Source organism: Pomacea canaliculata, linkage group LG4 (genome assembly GCF_003073045.1).
Source record: "Pomacea canaliculata isolate SZHN2017 linkage group LG4, ASM307304v1, whole genome shotgun sequence".
NCBI lineage: Eukaryota > Metazoa > Mollusca > Gastropoda > Architaenioglossa > Ampullariidae > Pomacea > Pomacea canaliculata.
This window is the reverse complement of record NC_037593.1, coordinates 17,177,279-17,198,482: the sequence shown is the minus strand read 5'-3', so window position 1 is coordinate 17,198,482 and position 21,204 is coordinate 17,177,279. Positions and strand designations below refer to the sequence as shown.

Sequence of the window (21,204 nt, the reverse complement as noted above, 5' to 3'; positions counted from 1 at the left end):
CCTGAATACCGGGTTATAAATTATTGAAAGGTGCAAAAAATACTGTGGTTAAGTCTGCTTATATTTATTTTTAGCGGAACACGGGATCATAAAGCTGACTCTTTCCTATCAAGAGCAGTCTACATAGAGATTTACACAACCCCGCGTTGTGTGTTTGTATTTACCCGTTGTCTCTGTGTTAGCTACAAAGCGGTTTACAAGAACTGTACGAATATACAGAAACAGCTGCCTCTGAAAGCAAGGACGTGTATAGGTGGACTGGGTTTCAAATCGAAAAATATAATGGAGATGAAAAAGTAATAATATTTATTATCCAACATATCAGCCAATGGGATCGAGGTGACGATTCCCTACCCATCCCACCCCACCGTGCTCAGCTTCTGACCTAGTCTCGTGATTTCTGTCGTCTCCGTGTTGTTGAGTTCACCTTCTGGTAGTTTTAATATGGCCATGACTGACTGTCCCTCATTGTCTACCAATGGTGGGTTACTAGGTTTCGGAAGTCGTGCTTCCGTATAATTTTATGGACGAGGACAAATTACTCATCCCTACACTAGCAGGACATGTCCACCATCTTCCTTACCAAGCGAGGTTTATTCATCGACTGTCAGCGGTTTAGCTTTTGACTTTCGCCCATCCAATTAATAATAATAATAATAATAATAATAATAATAATAATAATAATAATAATAATAATAATAATAATAATAATAATAATAATAATAATACAAAATTTCTAAAGCGCATACTCACACTTTTAAGGAGCATGCTCTTAGCAGTTAAGAACAAGAACGAAACATGGACAGTATACGAGGTACAGGAAAACAAACAAATAACTTATGAAAAATGAAAAAAATAAACAACCGTACCAAACGAAGAATAAAGTCAAATACAGAAAACACAAAGAGGAACCAAATAACAAGAACAAGAGTTGAGAGTAACATGATATTGCAAAAGGAAGGCTGTGAAACAGGGCTAGTATTATGGGAAAGGTTTTTAGGAGTAATGGAAGAGGTCCGTTTTCAGTGTGCCTCAGGGGGTGAATGTATGCTTTTATATGAAGGGGATTCTGCGTGATAGTAGTAGTAGTATAGTCTTGAAACATTTGTCTTCTTCCACTAACCAATAAACGACGGCAAAGAACCGTTCATTCAGAGACTGTGGTGATTCAATTCTGCTAGATGATGAAAAGCACCAGCGATGACATATGTCGTTACTTTATTTCTATAGTTATTCTCTTCGTCCAGTGGTGATTGTCACTGTACTTTATTGTAATAAGACCAACGTACACTTACCTTGCATACGCACGACGTATCACACACACACAACAGAACTTTCGAAGAGCCCCCGCAGATGACGATGTGGATGAAGAGATTTGCAGGTGAATCGAATGGAAGAGGCACAAGTTCAGAGGAATGTGACAGAGAGTCTTAAAGACGGCCATTTTGAGAAGAATTTCTTTTATATATGACGTCTTTTTCTGCTTCAAGTGACGTAGAACAAATGACGCACACAAGACGTCAGACACAAGACGCCATTCGTACACTAAACAATACGAGAGCTACCACAACTCATTACACTTCTGTTGTCTGCAGACCTGGCTGAGATATTTTCAAACATCTGTTTCTTTACAACATAATGTTCCAGAATGTTCCAAACTTGTTATTTTGATGAGGAATCCAAATGCTTTTTCTTTGTTCATGTTTTCATTGTTTTTGATGACTATCTGAAGGCAAAAACTGTCTCATCCAGCCGCCGCCTTTCCTGGACAGGATTTCATATTGTGTCTCTACCCCACTTACCGATCTCACTTTCCAGCGGTTAAAGACAAACATGAATAGTATGCCGTTTTTTTTAGATATTAATAGATATAGGCGATATAAACCTAACATCTAAATTTCAGCCTCCAAACCCATCCGTTAATTAATTAATTATCCTCTACGATTGGCACCTGTGATCAACGAGCTCCGTAACAGTGTATTACGTCACGTTGGTGCACCATTCACAACATTGACAGTAGTCAACACAAATCTTAGAGAGAGAGAGAGAGAGAGAGAATGAGCGACAGATCGGATTATTCTGATGCTGACAGTCTGCATTTCTCGTGGTTCTGAAAAACTGCTACTTTAGCACGAGAAAGGAAGACTTTTAACGTCTGAATAGTCCAAACTAAATCTCTCTCTCTCTCTCTGATTGGTGTTGATTCCAGGCAATGTTGTGAATGGTACACTGTTAACCCTTCAAACCCATCCTTCACCCAATCTCACACTTCTTTACCACCACCAGTACACAGGCTTGCATATCATGAAAAAAAAAATTCAACAGTTTTTCAAAATCTCATCGTTTCCTCCCCTTCAAGTGCATGCATGCTCTTACACTCGATCATGGTACAACTACTACAACTAGTAGGCAAGAGATACCATTCAACAATTTTATTATTTACAGCAATAAGTACAAGGTTAAACAGTTTAAATTATTTACAGGATATAAGTTGCTTTTGAAGAAACGACGTGCAACAAAAACTAATTTTAGCTGGAATTTCCATGTATCTTCTTGACAGACATCTAAGGATGTAGAATAACGCTGCTCGCCTCATCTGTAGACCATCTAGATACAAACGTATATCACCTATAATTGGATGTCTTCACTGGCTGCCAGTAGTGGACCGTATAGCCTACAAACTTTTTACTTTTACTTACTCTACTGCTTGTGGCACTGGTTCTCGGTACCTCTCCGAAATACACCATTATGACCTCATCGCTCATCTTCTGACACTAATCTTTTGCAAATTCCACTAAGACAAAGACTTATGGACAGAATTCTTTCTCCTAAAAATTCTCATCAACATCGAACGGTTTACCTGTCAGCCTTCGTCACTCTGATTCTCTTACCACCTTTAAGTCTAAACTGAAGACACATCTTTTCATAACGACTTCACTGTGACCCCTACATAAATCCTCATTTTTATTATAGCAGAAAAATTACAGACTATATTTATTTACAGCATAAAAGTTATTTTTGAAATAATTATTTACATAATGAAAATTAAACAATTTATTTACAGAGAAGATAAAAGATTTGAAAAATGAGGCATAACAAATCAGCCCATGAATAGTGGGATTCCTGTGGAAGAAAAAAAATCAGTTACAATATATTTACATAACTTGATTTTCACCCATGTAGAACAAACCTCCCACACTTAGATGTAATCGTCTAGATCCATAAATCTACTAATACTAATCACAAAAAGTTGAACAAAAGTCGAATAAAAAGACGTTAAATTATAATGCCTTGATGGCTATTTGAGTATATACTGGTTTTAGATGCTATCTGAAAGTAGTCAATTTATCCTTAGTGAAAAAGGTAAGGTAATAATTTAATTAATAATTTAAACTTAAACATTAATAATTTAATAATTAATATTTAATAATCGAAACTTAAACTCATTTGTATAATTCCACTTACCATTAGAGAGCATCGCCCTTTGAATCCTCCCTCAATCCATATTTCTCGCATTCCCAAACCATTTTCGGGCAATGCCATTCACTTCTGCTTCCGATATACATGTACCGGCAAAAGTTTTGCGGACTGCGTCTGTGCACAAAAAGAAATTGTAATGGTAGACTTAAATACTATCATACACAATAATAAACTTGTAAATGTATGGAAAAAAATACTTTACTATTTTAAAAAAGTGGTTGGAAACTGTCCTTTTCAAGTACAGATTGACGTACACCTCAAAGAAGTCAAACACAAACGAAAACTATACACACCAAATAATACACTTCTCAGCTGCAGTGACTGGAAACTATTTTTTCCATCGCATCCACTAAAATTGTATCTTTGAGCCAGCTCCGGAGAAAACAGACGTCTTAAAATTCTTCGTGTAAGAGAAGTGACGGAGTCTCCTCCAATACGCGAGAGGTGCTGAACCTGTTTTTAAAAAATATTTTGTTATTTCCAACATGTAGAAACCTACAATACAAATGATGAATAAATAAATTTACTGGATATGGTCTGTATAATACATAATGCTGAATCCTACTCCACTGATGTGTGACCTATGGTTTCATGATGAATATAACTACTATTCAGATCCAGTCTCTTAAATAAACCCTTTGGGACTTCGGGGAAATTAGTGGTATTAAATGACTCAAATCAACAATTTAATTAAGAATCTAATCAAAGTTCTTCTTTATGAAAGTAGAAAAATCGCAGTAGTTATAATTAATATACACAGACTGCTCATTTTGACACTATGTAATGTAAGTGACAAAATTGTTTTATAAATTAAACGAATTCTATGTATCTCCCCAATAAAATACTGCATTATTTTGTACTTTATACTTATATTTTGTACTAACCCTAACCCTTTGTATTTGTAAATACAAAACTACACTGACCACTGATCATTGTCAAGAGAGTCAACCTGAGAGCCGATGCTACATCCTGTCTGTTAAATGGTTTATCAAGACTGTATAGCATAACATAATTTATATATATATATCAGTTAATGCTTAAGGTAAAATTTTGAAAGGGTTTCTATTACTTACACATTATATTTAATGACATACCATTTTTGTTCTAAATCTCTCATCCATCAGCTCCTCCTCCATCCTTTCTATTTCCTGTTCATTAGTTAGGGGCAGGGATAAGCCATCTTCCTTCACATTTTGAAGAAGTAGAGTGATCTGATTCAGTTTACGAACCACATCCTGTAGTACTTCACTCTGCTCTTCAATTTTGCTGAGAACTCTGTTCAATAATGTATCTGAAAACAAATTATTATTTTTATTCCTTAAAGCAAATATAATATAAACTAGGCATCTGACTCTTTACAATATATATATATATAAATTAACAGAATGTTTAGATGGATATAAGGATTCACATGTAAACCATTAAAACACAAACGTGTGCTTGTATAGTGTTCTTCATGAAAACATATGGTGAGACAATAAAACTTACTGGTAAAAGAAGGTGAGCCAGACTCAGAGCCACACTCAGTGTGATCTGCAATTAAAGATTGTTATAATTAGTTCTTCCAGTAAATCAAGTAAAATAATTATGATCGTGAATTGATGTCAGGCTTCGACTAAGTTCTTCACCTGGGCTCCGGTGCATAGGCGGTCTTAACTCGAGTTAAGACCGCAGTTAAGCCAAGCACGCTGTCTTAACCTAAGACGCCTGCTAAGCGCGGTGCATGGGCGGTCTCAACTCGCTAAGCAAGCGGTCTTTGTCTTAAAATTTGAGACTGGTCCCCCCCAGGCTTAACTCCTTGCTTAACCGCGACACGCTGCTTACGCATGACCGTACGGCGGCTGTCGTAGTAACAGTGGCGCTTGATCGTGTTGTTTACTGAGTTGCCCTGCGTATACCATTGATAAATACAGATTTTTCACTACTTCAGCGATCCATCAAATCAATTTGAAATGTATGACGTCGATTTGTTTCATCGTTTTCGATTTCGTCGAGCGAACATAACAGTGGAAAATGATTTCGACCATCATTTTCAACGAAAAGGCTCTACTCCGCCTTTGTTGCAGGTAAGACTATAGTCACCACCACTATATAAATATATAATTAATAAGTGTAATTGACAGCATTACGTTAAAAATATTTAATAATGTTAGCATGACTTCAAAATATAATCACATAACAAAACAATGGCGTATAACTTAAGACGGTGTTGACGACAGTGGGTGATGTTTGTTGTTATTATTGCTGCTCTCAGGTAAACACGAGACCACAAAACTTATATATATTTGGAAAGGAAAAAACTTGAATTTTGCAATAAAAGTAATGAAAATCTTCTACTTTCACTCTGGTGACAGCAATAATCCAAAAAAATTCAGTTTGCTATACTTGGGTCATATGAGCAGACGCACAATTCTGGCCCATCCACTGTGCTCCAAGTGTTGTTTTAGAGTATGTAAACATTATTAAAAAATTGATGGCATCGTATTTAAGTAAAACAACACAGAATAAAGTAGCAGAGCACCCAGAATATCTTATATAGTTTGATTTAATACATGTTTATCAATTTGACAGGCAGTTCATTGCAGTATGTCTCAAGTTGTAAACATGTGGCTCAAGAGATAGATAATCATAATAGGTTAATGTTCACATCGTCCTTTTTAACTAAAAATGGACAGTTTTGTTTAGATGTGAATACTAAAATATATAAATCATTGAGGTCAATAATATTTCCTATGTCTTTTGCAGGTGATGGTGGCATTACAATTTTACGCTACAAGCACAATGCAAGTTGTAGTGGCTGACGGCATTGACATGGGATGAATATGGGAGACAGTGGCTACCCGCTGAGGGACTGGCTTAGTTTCCCTTTTTTTTAAATGCAGACAAGGAAAAGAACTCCTCCCCTTTAATATCATATGCTTCAGAATATATTGTGTGACTTCAGATACATCCCTGCCAAAGCAGCAAAAATCATCATGTGTTCCATTGTGCTGTCATAATTTCTAACTGAATGGTCACATTATTATTCAATTTGACTTTGGCTGAATAGCAACATCCACCACAATCAGTTGGTGAACACTTTCAGCAGCTGGCATTACCAATTCATTTTCCATCTGTTTTTTTGTCTAGTATTTGTTACCTCAGCCTGTGCCAGATTTATTTTGATTTCCATGAATTGCAATTCTTTTTTAACAAGATTCAAGTTCACTGTCCAGGAGCTACAAAGTTTTTTGTTCTCTTATCTTTGTTGTGCATTCTTTTGTATCATCAGGTATTTTGCTTTCTTCGGGTGACCCAGTTGACGGATGGAATTCTGACTGCTTGGTACATCACCTGGTGTGTTTTATCTGACAGTCAAAAAGATTTTTTTCAGAAATGTGCAGCTGTCTAGGTCTAAGCCGCTTTGATGGCTTTGAATATTGCTGTGTGGAACTCTGTGTGGTCTTGATGCTGCACGAAAGAAATGTTTCTTAGAACAATTGATTCATGACACTTCTACTTGGGAGCACTGAGTACTTACCATTGCATTAGAATATGTAAAGGTATTGCTTGAATTACTCTTCTGTGTAAGGTTTCTATATAAATATATTATTGTGTTGCTTGTTATTCTTTGTGATGCCAAGTAACTAGTAAAAAGCAGTTATGTTGATATTTACTACATGCTGCTAGTAGGATTGTGAAGGACATGTTTCTCTTTAGAGTTAATATTTAGCACTTTTCACTGGACTCAGGTGTAGCCATTTCAGAACTTCATAACATCTTATTTGCAACTGTTTAAGAATGTAGACACTGCAAATCTGTGTCATTCAGAAGCTGAGTGTCTACTGGAATCTAAACTGTAGAACACTGGTACTGTAACATGTATTAGACTTGTAGTTAAAACTTGTTAAATGTCCAAACTGACTGTGGATGTAAAGACAAACCTGCTGTGTACATCTCCCAAATTATGTCATAGTCTGTGTTTGGCACTTGAATTAAACAATTTATAATTTTAAGCCAGCTGTGGAAAATTATATGTAGCTGCCCTCTCTAAAAGACAAAAACCTTGGTGGCTTTTCCTCAATATTTCATGTTTTGTTCAAAAATACCATCAGGAATATCTGTGCTATAAAGTACATTTTTAAAATTTCCCATTTGAAAACATCATCATCTGAAATGTTCAATTCATTGTTGTTTGTTATGCATGAAAATAATAAATCTGCATATACTTCTAACAAAAGCATTTCCATTGTTGAATTAGAAGATTGAACTGGAGTGTTCTATATTGCACCTCCTATATATGTCAATAATATTATTTTATTACTCTCCCCTATCATGAAAGACTTCTGGAGGAACCAGCGTAAATGATTCACCACCTGTAACAAAAACTAAATCAGAAATGTATCTAGTTATTTTAAATAAATGTATTTCGGATGGAAATATTTATTTTCAAACTGGCTGTTGTGTGCTGACTATAGGCTTTGCATTTGCATTCTCTCGGTATCTAGAGCTTTTTCTGCGGATGACACAGACGTAAAAAAAAAATCTACACAGGTAAACAAAATGACTAACCTTCGATGTTTGTGCCTTCCATCAGTTCTCTGAAATCATCTACCAAAATATTTATCACTTTCTCCATTCATCACGGGTGTTTCTGGTGGCCCCCCTGTCCGTGGGTGGATGTTTTTGACGACTGAGAAATGAAATTATGGAAGATCTTAAATCCGCTCATTTCTTTCTTATTTCATCTTTTTCTTTTTTCTGGTAAAGCCTCTTCTTCTCCCTGGTAACCTCCTCGATTAAGACTAATTTTTCGCTGTCGCACATCTCTCCTTCGTTTCAGCCATGGTGCGCAGACGAATTTCGCGGCTCAGCACCATCGCTGTAGCGCAGTTTTCATTGGTGGAATATACGGTTGGCAAGGCCGCTCCCGGACAAATTTATTTATATCACTGACCTCGACCGCCGCGCTGACCTGACCCGTTTCTCAGCTAAGCAAGGGGCTGAGATCGCTCATGCAACAGGCTTGAGACCGCGAACTTAGCCAAGACGAAAAGCGAGTTAAGCAAGGCATCTTAAGACGAAAAGTTAAGACCGCCTATGCACCGGAGCCCAGGAATTTTATTTTATAGATTTTGTTTTTGTTTTCTCAAGATTCGATTTCATCAAATAAATAGGACAAGAGAATAGTTTTCTAAAAACCTTCCGTTTGTTGTTATATATCTTAAAATCTATTCCATACATTTATTGAATGTTCGAGGTTTATAATTTTTAATATATAAAAAGGAGATTTCTTTAGGCTCTTAATTTATCAAATGTTTTAATACCACGAACAGCCGCGTGGTTGTCATGTTGGATGCTTCCGCTTCCGCTATTATGACGTACACCGACTCTTTTTATATTACTGGACTGCTGGCAGACTATTTTTTCCAGTTAACTACTAAAATGAGGCATGCTACTGCAAAGCTTCCGGTTTATTCACATTTCAGATTAACTACTAAAACGAGGCTGGTGTAAACAAAGCTTCCGGTTTAGTCACACTCTTTGTTTAGGCTCGCCGAGACTAACAGCGGAGAACTTCATAAGACGCTAAGTGTTGGTCTTGGCAGACAGACAGCAATCCACCTATACACGTACATGCTAAGACTGGCCCATTACAACAAGTTAAATATTACAATAAAGCAGAAAATGATTTATAAACGATCAGAAATTATTTATTGTTGATTATTCACTATTATAACAGTTGTGTTATGGAATATTTCACTCAACTTTTAGACTCACAGAGATTGCTGGTTTTCCGATTCGAGGCAAATCACACTATCTTTACTTTCCGACAGAAATTTTAAAATAATGGTTAATAGTTCTGTTGATAATTAAATCTGATAGTACTGTTTGGACTTTTCCAATTATTGCGTTCTGAGCGGAACAAAAATTATGTAGAATGGCATAAAATTACTTTTAAATCAACAAAATTGTAAAATTATTTTTATAAAGCACAAGACCCATTAAAATGTTTGTACCTACCTACAGGTACATGTTCTGCCTCAACACTGACATCAACATGAACCGTCTCCACTGGATGGGAGATAACCCTGCGGTAAATGCCACCAATGCTTCTGAACTCCTCATCAGTGAGCCCCGAGGTGCTGATGTAAGCCCTCTTGCTGACAGAGTCAAAGGTCACGTAAGGTGGAACTCTGTCATCAGTGTAAGACACATTTTTGAAGATCCAGGAGTAAGTCATGTTAGGTGCATAGAGTGGGTCTGTGGTGGCCACTACAGTCAGGTCCACTTCATCTCCCTTCATGACCGACTGTTCAGTTGCTGGTCTCACTTTGATCTCAATTGGTTCTGGAAAAGGCAAACACAACTAGAGTTGATACAAGCAGCTGAAACTTTGATAGAAAAGAGGGGAAGATTTGATACAAGGCCATGTGTTGTGTACGACAAGGCGAAGAAACAAAACACTAAGACTAAAAACAGAAACGTCTCTGGGATATATAAGAAGAGAGTGGCGCATGGAAGACAAAGATTCAGGGTTTAATAATTTTGAACCGAGACTGATGTTTTCTCTCCGGTGTGCTGGATGTCGGTTACTGTAATACAGTACACAGCTCATGTTTCGCTCTCAATAATCTAAGAAATTATACTCATGATCCTGGTGTGTGTTTAAATGTTTATTTATAATACTCATCTGGTATATTATGCTTAGTAAACAAACGTGCATGTTTAAATTTGAATTGAAGTGCAAGAAGAAAGAAGCGAGAAAACAAACAGCTTTGATTTTCCAACATCTCTTAGGATTTTACCGATATACCGACATTTATGTTTAAGTTTGCATTTTTCCCCGAAATATCTCTGTCAGAAGTACTTTAATACCGATATGCTCTTGACTCTACCAAAGCCTAAAGTGTTCTATTTCTTACTGTATTTATGATCAGGCTTTAAAGAAAGTAAATCTTACTAATAACATTGACACAGCCATCATCATGAACCATGCCAACACTGTTAGCCACAGTGCACTGGTAACAAGAGATGTCTCTATTCTTGTTAACAAACTTGACTGTCAGTGTGGTCCTGTCAGCATTGAACTGGTGCTTGTTGGGATCTGAAACAAGTAATGGATAAAGACAATATACACCGCTAGAAGATTCAGAAATGAGTAAGACCAAACAAGGAAAGTCATCTTGATATTCAGTACCTTCTGATGAATAGAAAGATCACTGATGAAAGCAACAACTGTTTAAAAGAGTTTTCTTTCTTTCTCCCCTTCTTCTCATGATCATGCAAAAACGTGAGGTTTATTATCTAACAGTAACAGAATGTGCTTAAGTTCAAAGTGCACACCAACCGCCTCGTAAGAAGAATCTGCTTCACTCATACTATTTTGCTCAAATCATTTGAATGTCAAGCTTACCACACCAGACAATCAAAGCTCCCTTACCATAGGTGGAGCCCATCTGATTTGTATTCAGGGCCCACTTTGGCTGACTAGGACTCTGTTCACCTTTCGCAGACCGGGTGACACAGTGAAACACTGCATCTTTCCCTTCTACAACTGTCGTTGACTCCAGACGATGTACCCAGATAGGACGCGCTGAAGATGATTGAAGTGACAATAAATGAAACATCATCTGATGAGCTGGTTGTAGAGATATCTGTTAAATTAATGGGCTTGCAGACGGCCATTATCTTATCTACCTCTTTATTTTCGTTCCTGGACTTTGTACATTGTAAAGCAAAATTTTTCATAGAGATGATATCGTATAATTGAAAGAAAAACTTTATATATATATAAAGCGGTTGTAGAAGACTGAATGACAAAAAATATTGCTCAGAATGGTTTAAGACGATTGATCGAACAGAAAGGAAAAGTCTGTTCAAATTAATTCAGAAGAATTAATAGACAGCGTACATGTGACATTGAGAGCCAGGTTTCCTTCATCAGCACCCAGTGAATTGGTTCCTCTACAGCGGTAGGTTTTCTCATCATCTTCTGTCACATTCATGATTGTAAGAATTCGGCCATTTGAGGTAATATCATAGTGACCTCCTTGTGTGATGGCTCGTCCATCCTGGTCATACCACGTGACTCTGGGTACTGTCTCTGATGGGATGCTGGATGACACGCTTAGTGCGAAAAGTAAAAAGAAATGTCAGATCCTTGACTTAAAGCAGATCATCAATTTTTTAATTAATACATGCTGAGTAAAGATGCTTCATATAAAAAAGAGTAAGACATCAGTCTAACACCATATTTAAACACATTTTCTTTTACTATTCTTATTATTATCTATGTAACTCTGAGTACTGTTTCAGATGAGATGTTGCTTGCTATGCCTTGTGCAAAAACAAAAAACAAAAACAACAACAACACCAAAAACACAGCAAAACAAAACAAAACAAAACGAAAATCATTAGGAATTAGGTGTTTGACTTTATATTTAAGTAAAACATTATTTTTTATTAACATATTATGGCAAAAAGATGCATTCCGTTTTCTAAAAGTATTATTCTGATGGTATAGTGAAGAAAAATTGTGTATGCAAAAACACTCACTATCCACTGAAGACACACTCCAGTGTGGCGTTCTTCCCAACTTCCACAGTTAGGAATGAGACAGAGGTGCTGTACTGAAGCTTTGGTGCAGAGTTTGGAACTGGAATAAAATGTTCTGTCTTCACATAATTTTGATCAATGTTAAGAAAATATTTGATTCTGTTTAACATGTAATGATGCGGGTTCAGTCTCAGAAATGCACAAGGCCCTTATCTAACTTAAAAGACAATATTCTCGCCTATTCGTGCTCCACCAAATACTAATGATAAAAATATATTTTTGCTATATTAATACACGTTCACACAGAAACAATTGAACTAACACAGGCTTTGATTAAGTACTAAAAGAGAGAAAGGTATTTTTCATTAAATAAAAAATTAAATAACAAAAGCAACTATGAAGAAATGGATCGAGGGCCTTTGTCAGACCACGCGAGAAAATGGCACAAGATGACAGAAAAAATGCCGATCGTTACCAAGTAAATTAAAATTGGGTTATGTGTGAATCTGTGGAATAATGTTTTTGTATTGGCTATAATTTGTATTTATAAATCATGGTTTTATAGTAACAAGTAAGCCTTGCGGACAAAAAACTACTTTCAAATGCTCTAATGTTTCATGGTAAGTCTTTTTAAGTACTATTACAGTTATTTTTATTTTTTTTTATTTGTGTTTTAGTACACTATATTACTTGGGGAAAAAAAATTATGAAAAACATTGGACCCTATCGAATAACTTCATTTTTGTCTATCTGTTATCTACCACCGACTGTCAATCCATATTATCAGTAAGGAGATATGAGAGAAAATTACACATTAGCACTGACGTATATCGTGCGAATTATTTCGCTTACGTCTAGAACGAGTTCGAATCTTTTCGTGATTGCGAATATTCAACGGTTACGAGGTTCGCCGAGAGCTGAGAGCAAACAACTTCACGAGACCTGATACTTGATTGCTTATGAGAGTATGGTAACTGCAGTATATCGATTAACTGTCCATTGTATGTTAACATGTGTGTGTGTTAACTGTACATGTGAGTATATGTATGTTCTGCACGGGTGTATGTCTTTGTCATCCCTTTTATTCTCCTTTTGCCCTTTGTCAAGAGCATCGATCGTGTCTCCATATGGGGAAAGGAATAATAATAATAATAATAATAATAATAATAATAATAATAATAATAATAATAATAATAATAATAATAATAGACTTCGTGAATACAGGGAACACTACAGAAGATCAAAGAGGATGTAAACCAAAAAACAAAACAAAACAAAACAAAAAATCCGTGAGCAGACGTTATGAGAATTAACTTGCCTCTTCATTTGGAAAACAGATTGCTAAGTATGACAAAACTGAGTTAATATTCTTTGCTTTACTCGCAGTAAAGTTCTTTCATTATATCATAATGACTACAGTATCTTACTAGGTCCAGTGCTTGTGACAGTCAGGCTGTTCTCGTTGCCAAGTCTGATGACATTAGACTTAATATTGCTGATTGCACACTTGTATGCAGTACTTCCATCCCTCTCATCTGACTTGAGTACGTATGAGAAGTGCAGATTGCCTGGGAAATGTGTATAATATACAAATATATAAACAGTATCAGAAATATATCGCCACATCTTTCTGACATAGTACTTCACATGGCTGTTACATGACTGTAGTACATACATCAATAGCAAAATCCAGGACTATCCACGGCAATAGCCAATATCCTTTTTGTAAATGGCAATAGCAATGGGAAAAACATATTTACCTCCTTGATCAATGAACTTGTGTTCATCTGGAAAAACCTCATCATTTCTTGAACCTAGAACTGTGTACCACTTGAAAGTGATTGGTCCATAGTACACTGGAAGATTTTTGTCACAAGGAATCCTTACATAGTTTCCTTCAGTACCAGAGTATGGCTCAATTGGTCTTTTTAGAAAGTCTTCTACACCTGGATATGACAAAACAAACATTGAGTCATAAGCATGGACTTAAATCAATTTTCATTTGATGATTATTTTTCAATTGAGACTCTGGTGGAAAAGATAAAGAAAAAATAAAATGCTCATGACAATTTTTCAGATTCAAGTGACCGAAATTCTAACAAATAACATTGTGTGTTTTGAGTCCCACCTAGTTCAATATTTGTTTGTTTAACCCTCAATCGGTACGAAACAAAGCCTATGGGGTTTGTGACTTTATGTAGAATCATGATTTGGACATAATTTTTATCACTAAACGTGGTTAGCCAAATGTTGTGATGAACCTTTAGTCGTGAGTCTTGCCTTTTCAGGTAAATCTGCACCCCTTTAAATTATTTAGGTGAAGTCTGCTTATTCCCCTTGGTTGATATTTCTGCTGTTTTTAACACTATTGACCATTCCATCATTTTCAACAGACTCCATGATTCGATTAACAGTGGCTTTACCTCTCCAATTAGCTTCATTTCAACCTCTTTTCTTTGCTCCTCTCAGGCTTTGCATTCTTCGGACCACATTCCTAACATTTGGTCCACATTACTTTTTTGAGTTTGGTTCTCTTACCTTGAATTGAAGCTCCATATTCTCCGGAAACCTAGTCTCTCTCTTTAACTTAAAACTAACTCTTCCCCTCCTTTCATCGACTCTCTGTGGCTGTTATGTTATAATTTGTGTTCTAATTTTTCGTGGGGTTTATTTTGTTCTACTTTTTTGTCCTCGCTCTCTAGTGGCTCCATTTGGCCGTTGCTGCCTCCTTACTACCTACCACATGTTTAATTCTGTTCCAAACAATCATCACATAGTTTCCATAGTTATTTTTGAAAAGGCTAATGATAAAATCTATATGCATTACTCAAAAGTGACACTTGATGATAAAATAACAGGGAAGTGCATACAAAATTTTCAAACCAAGTTCTGATTGCGCATCAGTAATTCTAATCTCATTCAGGACACGATAATGATAGAAAAGTGTAAAATAAACCTGTCACATTGTATATTTGTAAAAATCTGACAGCAGTAAAAAGGAACTGACCAAAAAAAGATGATGGGAAAAATATACAAAGACCGTAAGACGTGCCATTACACTGTTACAAACTGTCAACTGTACTCACGGCCTACTCGGATTTCTACTGTTGCAGAAACAGCAGTGGCTGTCATCCCATTAGAAAAGGTACTTTTGGCATAACACACAAACAAGCCTTCTTCTCTTGTAGTGAGACTAGGAATTGTCAGGATTCCTGTTGTTGTACTGAATGTGATATAATCACTGTTTATGTCATTCCCGTTCCACGTCCACTTGTATCTGTAATGAAACACATTGTCACAAGTATAACCTACTGACAACGCCAAACTAAAATATCTGCTTTACAAGTGTTTACTACAAAGGAACTACAGTAAATTTCTGTCTATTAAGCGCATCTGTATGTAAGACACACCCACTTAATGTTTTGAAATTTTTTTTTAACAAATAAGCCACACTGGTTTATCAGCCGCAAGTATAATTATTACAACTTAAACTCGTAGGCATTTTGTCTCGTTTTCGGCATGATGAGAGAGTGGTGTGTGTCTCGGCAACTTTTACACGATTTGCAGATGTTCTAAGTCATTGGATTTTAACAGACAAACTTGTATTTTGTATATTTTGAATTTAAGAGGAATATTAATATTGCATTAGCACTCTGTAACAAGTGTAACGAAGAGTCGATTTAACCGACTGAGGTGCAAAGCCATTTTGTAGAGATTTAATAGAAAACAATGAGTTTTTCAGGAATCACTTGTAGAGTAAGGAGAATCTTTTCTGCCAAGTCGAGGAGCATGTCCAACGTCAGTCTGTGAGCAAAAGTTGTGTGCGCCCGAGCAAAACGAGAAAAGGTAGGTTCATCATGTCAATCCCGCATCGACAGACGACGGGAGGCACAAAGATCATCTTGATAATCGCTTGGAAGATTGACCTCCCCACTCCACCATCCCAGTTTGTAGCAGCTGCTGAGTGGACAGGGGTAACCACTCACAGGCAAGAGGAGGCCTCAAGCCGCCAAACTTCTGCTCCATAGTCTACAGCCCTAACCACCAGACTAAGAAGTCTCCATGAATAAATATTTAATGTAAAACAAACAATCCAACCAGCTATAAAAAGCTGAGTGAGATTTAATCTTATCTCTGAAATAAAGATGTCAACACCAAAAGGTATTTGTTTTATGACTTTTAAAAAATATACAATTTTAGGGTCACATTGTCAAATATTATCAACGAATACTCACGTAGGAGCTGGTTGTCCAGTGGCACTACACTTCACCTCCACCCTATTATTTTCTGAGTAAACTAGCTGCTGTGGCTCTACTGGTGACACAATAGATGGGGGAACTCGTACTGGTGACAGACAGATAAGTCTCTGGCTTTCAAAATGTAGATAAATAAATAGCATTACTGAATCTTTTATAGTGACATTATGGCATTGTGCAAACCATAAAAGCCATATTGCTTGGAACGGTTTTCAGTAACAATATTGAAGGCAACATGAATATTTGCTGATCAAATATTAAAATTTATTTCTTAAAACTAATGCTTACACTTTTTTGTACAGCGGATGAATACACTTGCACAAATAAATCATTGACTCTTGATCAATCAAATGCAACAAGAAACACGAAAAACTGGTCGAGCTTTGGGTCCTGCAGGGCTTCTGCTTACGCAAAAAATTGCGTACAGTACGCATTAAAAGTTCGGAGGACCCCTCCAAATTTCGTCAATGGGGTCCCAGGGGACCCCTTTAAATTTGGGTGAAGAACATAAAAAATTGGGTAAGTATAGTGTCTGACATCGTAGCACAATCTATTGTCGTCTGCTACAAGGTGAGAGTTACTTCCCTTGCACTGAGATTTTTCCCTTACCAGGAAGAGTTCCACCATGGACAGCATAATTAAAATCATCGTCTCAGAAACGGAAAGAAAGTGAGCACCCCAAGTACAGTGAGCATAAGCTGATCACAGATGCTTGCACAGACATCATGGCACAGAAATCTCGCCGTTTCTGACTAGACATTACAGTGCTTTGTGTGCCTGAAAGGCAGTTGAGCAAAGTATGTTGATTTGTTATTTTTTTCACATTGTAAAGGGACCCCATAGAGTTAGCCTGGGACCTCTTAGAAATCTGAAGAAAGAATTTAGCCTTAGCAGAAGCCCTGCGGTACTCATATTTGATACTTACGCCCAAGAGAACAATAACCAGATATCAAAAGAAGACACTAGACTCTTTTTCTTTCTCCGTTAACAGGTACTGACACCCGCAGTAAAGATCTTGTAATATAAGGCTTCAGACTTTCAGTTATGAACACATTGTCTTTGTCTTCTTATTCACCTATGCAAGCTAAGTAAATTTCTCAAACATTAATTACACTCAACTTACTTTCCTCACCACCTGTCAGCGCTAATGTGCCCAGCACAGTAAGCAAGAGCTGAAATACGGGTGAAGCTACCCGGGCCATCCTTCCCTGTCCCTGAACTCCAATATTCGGGGTATCCCTCTCTTCTTCCCTTTAGCACTTAACAGTTGTTGTGCCACAGATTGATCAGCTTTGTCGCCCTGGTCACAGACACAGGATAAACACTTATTAAGAAAGGACTAACAGCAGAAAAGAAATGATATAAGCTACTGTTGTATTCATTGCCTTGCCATAGTGATGCCAGACCCATCTTGATATAATTGTAAATGTTCTCAGCATATTCTCGATTTTAACCAACATTTTAAGAAGGTGAGGGTCAAATTGCCGTTATTGTAACGGACATTTTTCTATCTTCCCACGTGCTCGGTACTGAACAACTAGATTTACATGAATTATGTGCGGGAGATGTTTTCTCTACAGGATACCCTCAGAGCAGCAGTGGGTAGGGCCGGTTCTACCACTAGGCTACACTGGGGAGCAAAAACTGAGTGGGACACTTTGTTGTTGTTGATTTTAGCTGTTTTTGCTTTTTTTCTTTTCTTTTTTTTTTTTTTTTTGAAGCGATGAATGGTGTTAGATATCATTTTCTTAGCACTGACAAACTTCAAGCGAGAGAACACTTATCGAATTCACGTCCGCATTATCAGTTATGGTAGTTAAGCGTTTTAAGAAACAAATATCTAAGTAGAGACAATTAAACTAAAATAATATATCTATTTTTTTCTGAAAAAAATTCAGATTAATTTATTTACGAACCTGTTCTCTCGTCTGTGTACGGTGGTGACTCGACTGGATATGGAGATTCCACGTTCTGTAGTTTTGTAGTTTTGTACTTATAGAGGTGACTCACGATCATAAAAATTTCACTTTTTATTGTTAACATTCTTGTTTATACTGGGGTTGTCAGGGTGGACTCCCTCACATCCGGGTGACTGAGTACCAGAGCCGACTAGGGGCACGACCAAGGTTATCTCATGTCATTAGGTCGGACGGAGAGTTTGTTGGAATACTGTAATCTAAGCAGGACCTAAACATCAGTGATTTAGAAATTTACAACATTTTATTTTGTTAGCTTGTTGAAAACTGTCCGTAGGACATGGCTTAAAATATATAAGCTTTGCAGGACTAGACAAGAAAGGGTAAGGGGGTAAAAAGCTGTAATAACTTTTAACTTAAAACCCACTGGATGGTGTAAATCTCACTTATCTGAGCGGTTGTAAACATCTCATGAGCTTAATTTTACTGTTTGTTTGCCTGCTTGGACGCCGTGCTCTACTGTCGCTGCAAAGTTACTTCGTCACAGGTCTTTCATAAGATTTGTGTATTGAACTGTAATATAAGAATATATATATCTGTAAGCTGTACTTTGTTATTTTTTAGTTATTTAGTAATCTTTTATCTGCAGAAACATATATTTGTCGTTTAGACTGTGGCCCCCATCTGAAAAGTAAACTGAATACGGAAAACCCGAGCGCATTGTGGAAAGACAGTGAGAGATTTTCTTTTCACACAGTGGATTATACTTCTCAGGATTGTCACCATAAACATTAGTTTACTATACTGTATTTTGTAAAGCCGTAGTTTAGCCACATTGTCAACACTCTGGCAACGTGTACACTCCCTGCCTGTCACTGTCTGATGAGTCACAGCAATGGTCAGACGGACTGTCACGGACCAGTCTGTGAGGGGCGGGAGGTTGTTGCCCCTGTCTTTTCTTTTCTTAGAGATTGTTGCCCTTGCCTTGCATTTATGAGTGTGTTGGTTGCGTCGCGGTTTCGCGTCAGAACCCGACGTCATTTTATGACGCAAAAAAATGACGTAATTTGATGGAGACGCAAGTGAAAAAATATTTGGAAGAAAGCAGACGGCTGTGAGCAGGGAAGAGAGGCGGATAGAAAGTGTGTGTGGTGTTCGTTTTGGATATTGTGTGGGTCGATCCCTGCGGATGTATGTGTGGTACCAGCTTTAGGTCATGTGTTGACCCCCCAAGAGTTTATTTGTGGTACCAGCTTTGGATCATGTGTTGATCCCCAAGCGTATATTTGTGGTGCCAGCCCTGGATCATGTGTTGATCCCCTGGAATATATTTGTGGTGCCAGCTTTGGGTCATGTGTTGACTCCAGCAACTATATTCTGAGTCGTCTGTTAGGTGTCTGCTGAGTCAGCACCTATTATTAGTAAGCTGCGGAACGTATATGTGATTTCCGCTGAACGTTCGTGAGTGAGGATTTTACGAAGACGTGGCAATTGTGGATGTGAGTAAGTAAGACTATAATGAAATATTCAGAAACATATGACAGTTCGTAGAATATTGAAAGGAACATGTGTATGTCGTCTTGGGACATGAAGAGAACGATTGGAGCAGCCTGTGCGCTGTAGTATTTCGGGAATTGAAAGATATTTGACGTATATCTTATAATTTAGAAGCGAACTGAAAGACTCAGACATTTCTATATCTTTAGTTAATGTTGACTGTTATAAAGTTTTTAATGCCTTTGACAAATCTAAGTGTTTTTGTGAGTGAAGGAAAGAACACGAAAGGGGACGCGTGCGCGAAGTGAAAGTGTGAGATTCAAAAAAAACAAAAACTGCGTTCCTGACACGGACCTAAAGATGTCTAGGACCAAATGATATATGCATGCGCATAAAGATATGGTCTGTATATCATCTGCACAATAAAACAAGGTGTCGAGGACAATAGACATGTGCATTGCGATCAGGTTTTGCAGGTTTCTTTGCATGAATTTGAGACTAAAATCTCATTTCTCATACAACAAGGAGAATCAAGGAATCCGAGAACATGGCTGTTCCAAATATGCTACGTGGAACACAGACCTACCAACTTTATTCCCGAGCCTCTCTCCCATCCCAACACTCCTCCACACACACACATATGATAAATACAACATCCTTCTTTTAAGATTATATAAAATCTCCGATTTGCTGCTACCAGTTCTTATGTACTTATCATCATTTGATTTGCTGCTGTCACTGTCTCCAGTACCCTACACGTTGAAATAAGATATATCAACCTCGGAAAGGAGATAAGAAAACAATACTTGAGTATAATAAAACGGGTTTTAAATTATTGAAAGCTGCGAAGAATATTATATTTGTTTTTAGCAGAACACGTGATCATAATGCTGACTCTTTCCTATCAAGAGCAGTCTACACAGAGTTTTATACATCCCCGCGCTGTGTGTTTGTATTTACCCGTTGTCTCTGTGTTAGCTACAAAGCGGTTTACAAGAATTGTACGAATATACAGACACAGCTGCCTCTGAAAGCAAGGACGTGTATAGGTGGATTGATGTCTGTCTGCCGAGACCAACGTTTAGCCTCTTGCGAAGTTCTCCCCTGCTAGTCTCGGCGAGCCTATACAAAGAATCTGACTAAACCGGAAAATTGTACACATCTGCCTCGTAGTTAACTGTAAAAAAAAATCGTCTGTAAGCAGTCCAGTAATACAAGTTCGTACTGAAGGACACTGCATTTCAAGTGTACAAATACAAAGGAGATTAAAAAAAAAGTAATAATATTTATTGTTTAACATATCAGCCTTTGTGAGCGAGCTGACGATTCCCTGCCACCCCACCCCACTGTGCTCAGCTTCTAATCTAGTTGCGCGATGTCTGTCATCTCCGGGTTGTTGAGTTCCCCCTTCTGCTGGTTTTAATATGGCCATGATTGATAGTCCTCACTGTCAACCAATTCATTTCAAGGTGGGTTACTAGCTTTCGGAAACCGTGCTTAGGTGTAATTTTACCGAC

At 37.2% G+C, this 21,204-nt stretch overlaps 2 protein-coding genes across 2 annotated transcripts; both read right to left on the bottom strand.

Annotated features, from left to right (window-relative positions):
* Positions 1-2,747: 2,747 nt before the first annotated feature.
* LOC112561967 lies at positions 2,748-13,659 on the bottom strand. Its single transcript, XM_025234852.1, has 11 exons — positions 13,446-13,659; positions 12,019-12,118; positions 11,375-11,589; positions 10,904-11,056; positions 10,424-10,567; positions 9,484-9,810; positions 4,969-5,013; positions 4,575-4,771; positions 3,774-3,933; positions 3,466-3,594; positions 2,748-3,123 (listed from the first exon to the last, which is right to left on the bottom strand). Exons 1-10 carry the CDS (start codon positions 13,642-13,644, stop codon positions 3,497-3,499), a joined length of 1,638 nt encoding a protein of 545 aa, XP_025090637.1. The 5' UTR covers positions 13,645-13,659; the 3' UTR covers positions 2,748-3,123; positions 3,466-3,496.
* A 54-nt stretch (positions 13,660-13,713) lies between these two features.
* On the bottom strand, positions 13,714-17,574 carry LOC112561626 (contactin-6-like). Its single transcript, XM_025234207.1, has 4 exons — positions 17,398-17,574; positions 16,254-16,362; positions 15,105-15,295; positions 13,714-13,964 (listed from the first exon to the last, which is right to left on the bottom strand). Exons 1-4 carry the CDS (start codon positions 17,474-17,476, stop codon positions 13,714-13,716), a joined length of 630 nt encoding a protein of 209 aa, XP_025089992.1. The 5' UTR covers positions 17,477-17,574.
* Between the last annotated feature and the right edge of the window lie 3,630 nt (positions 17,575-21,204).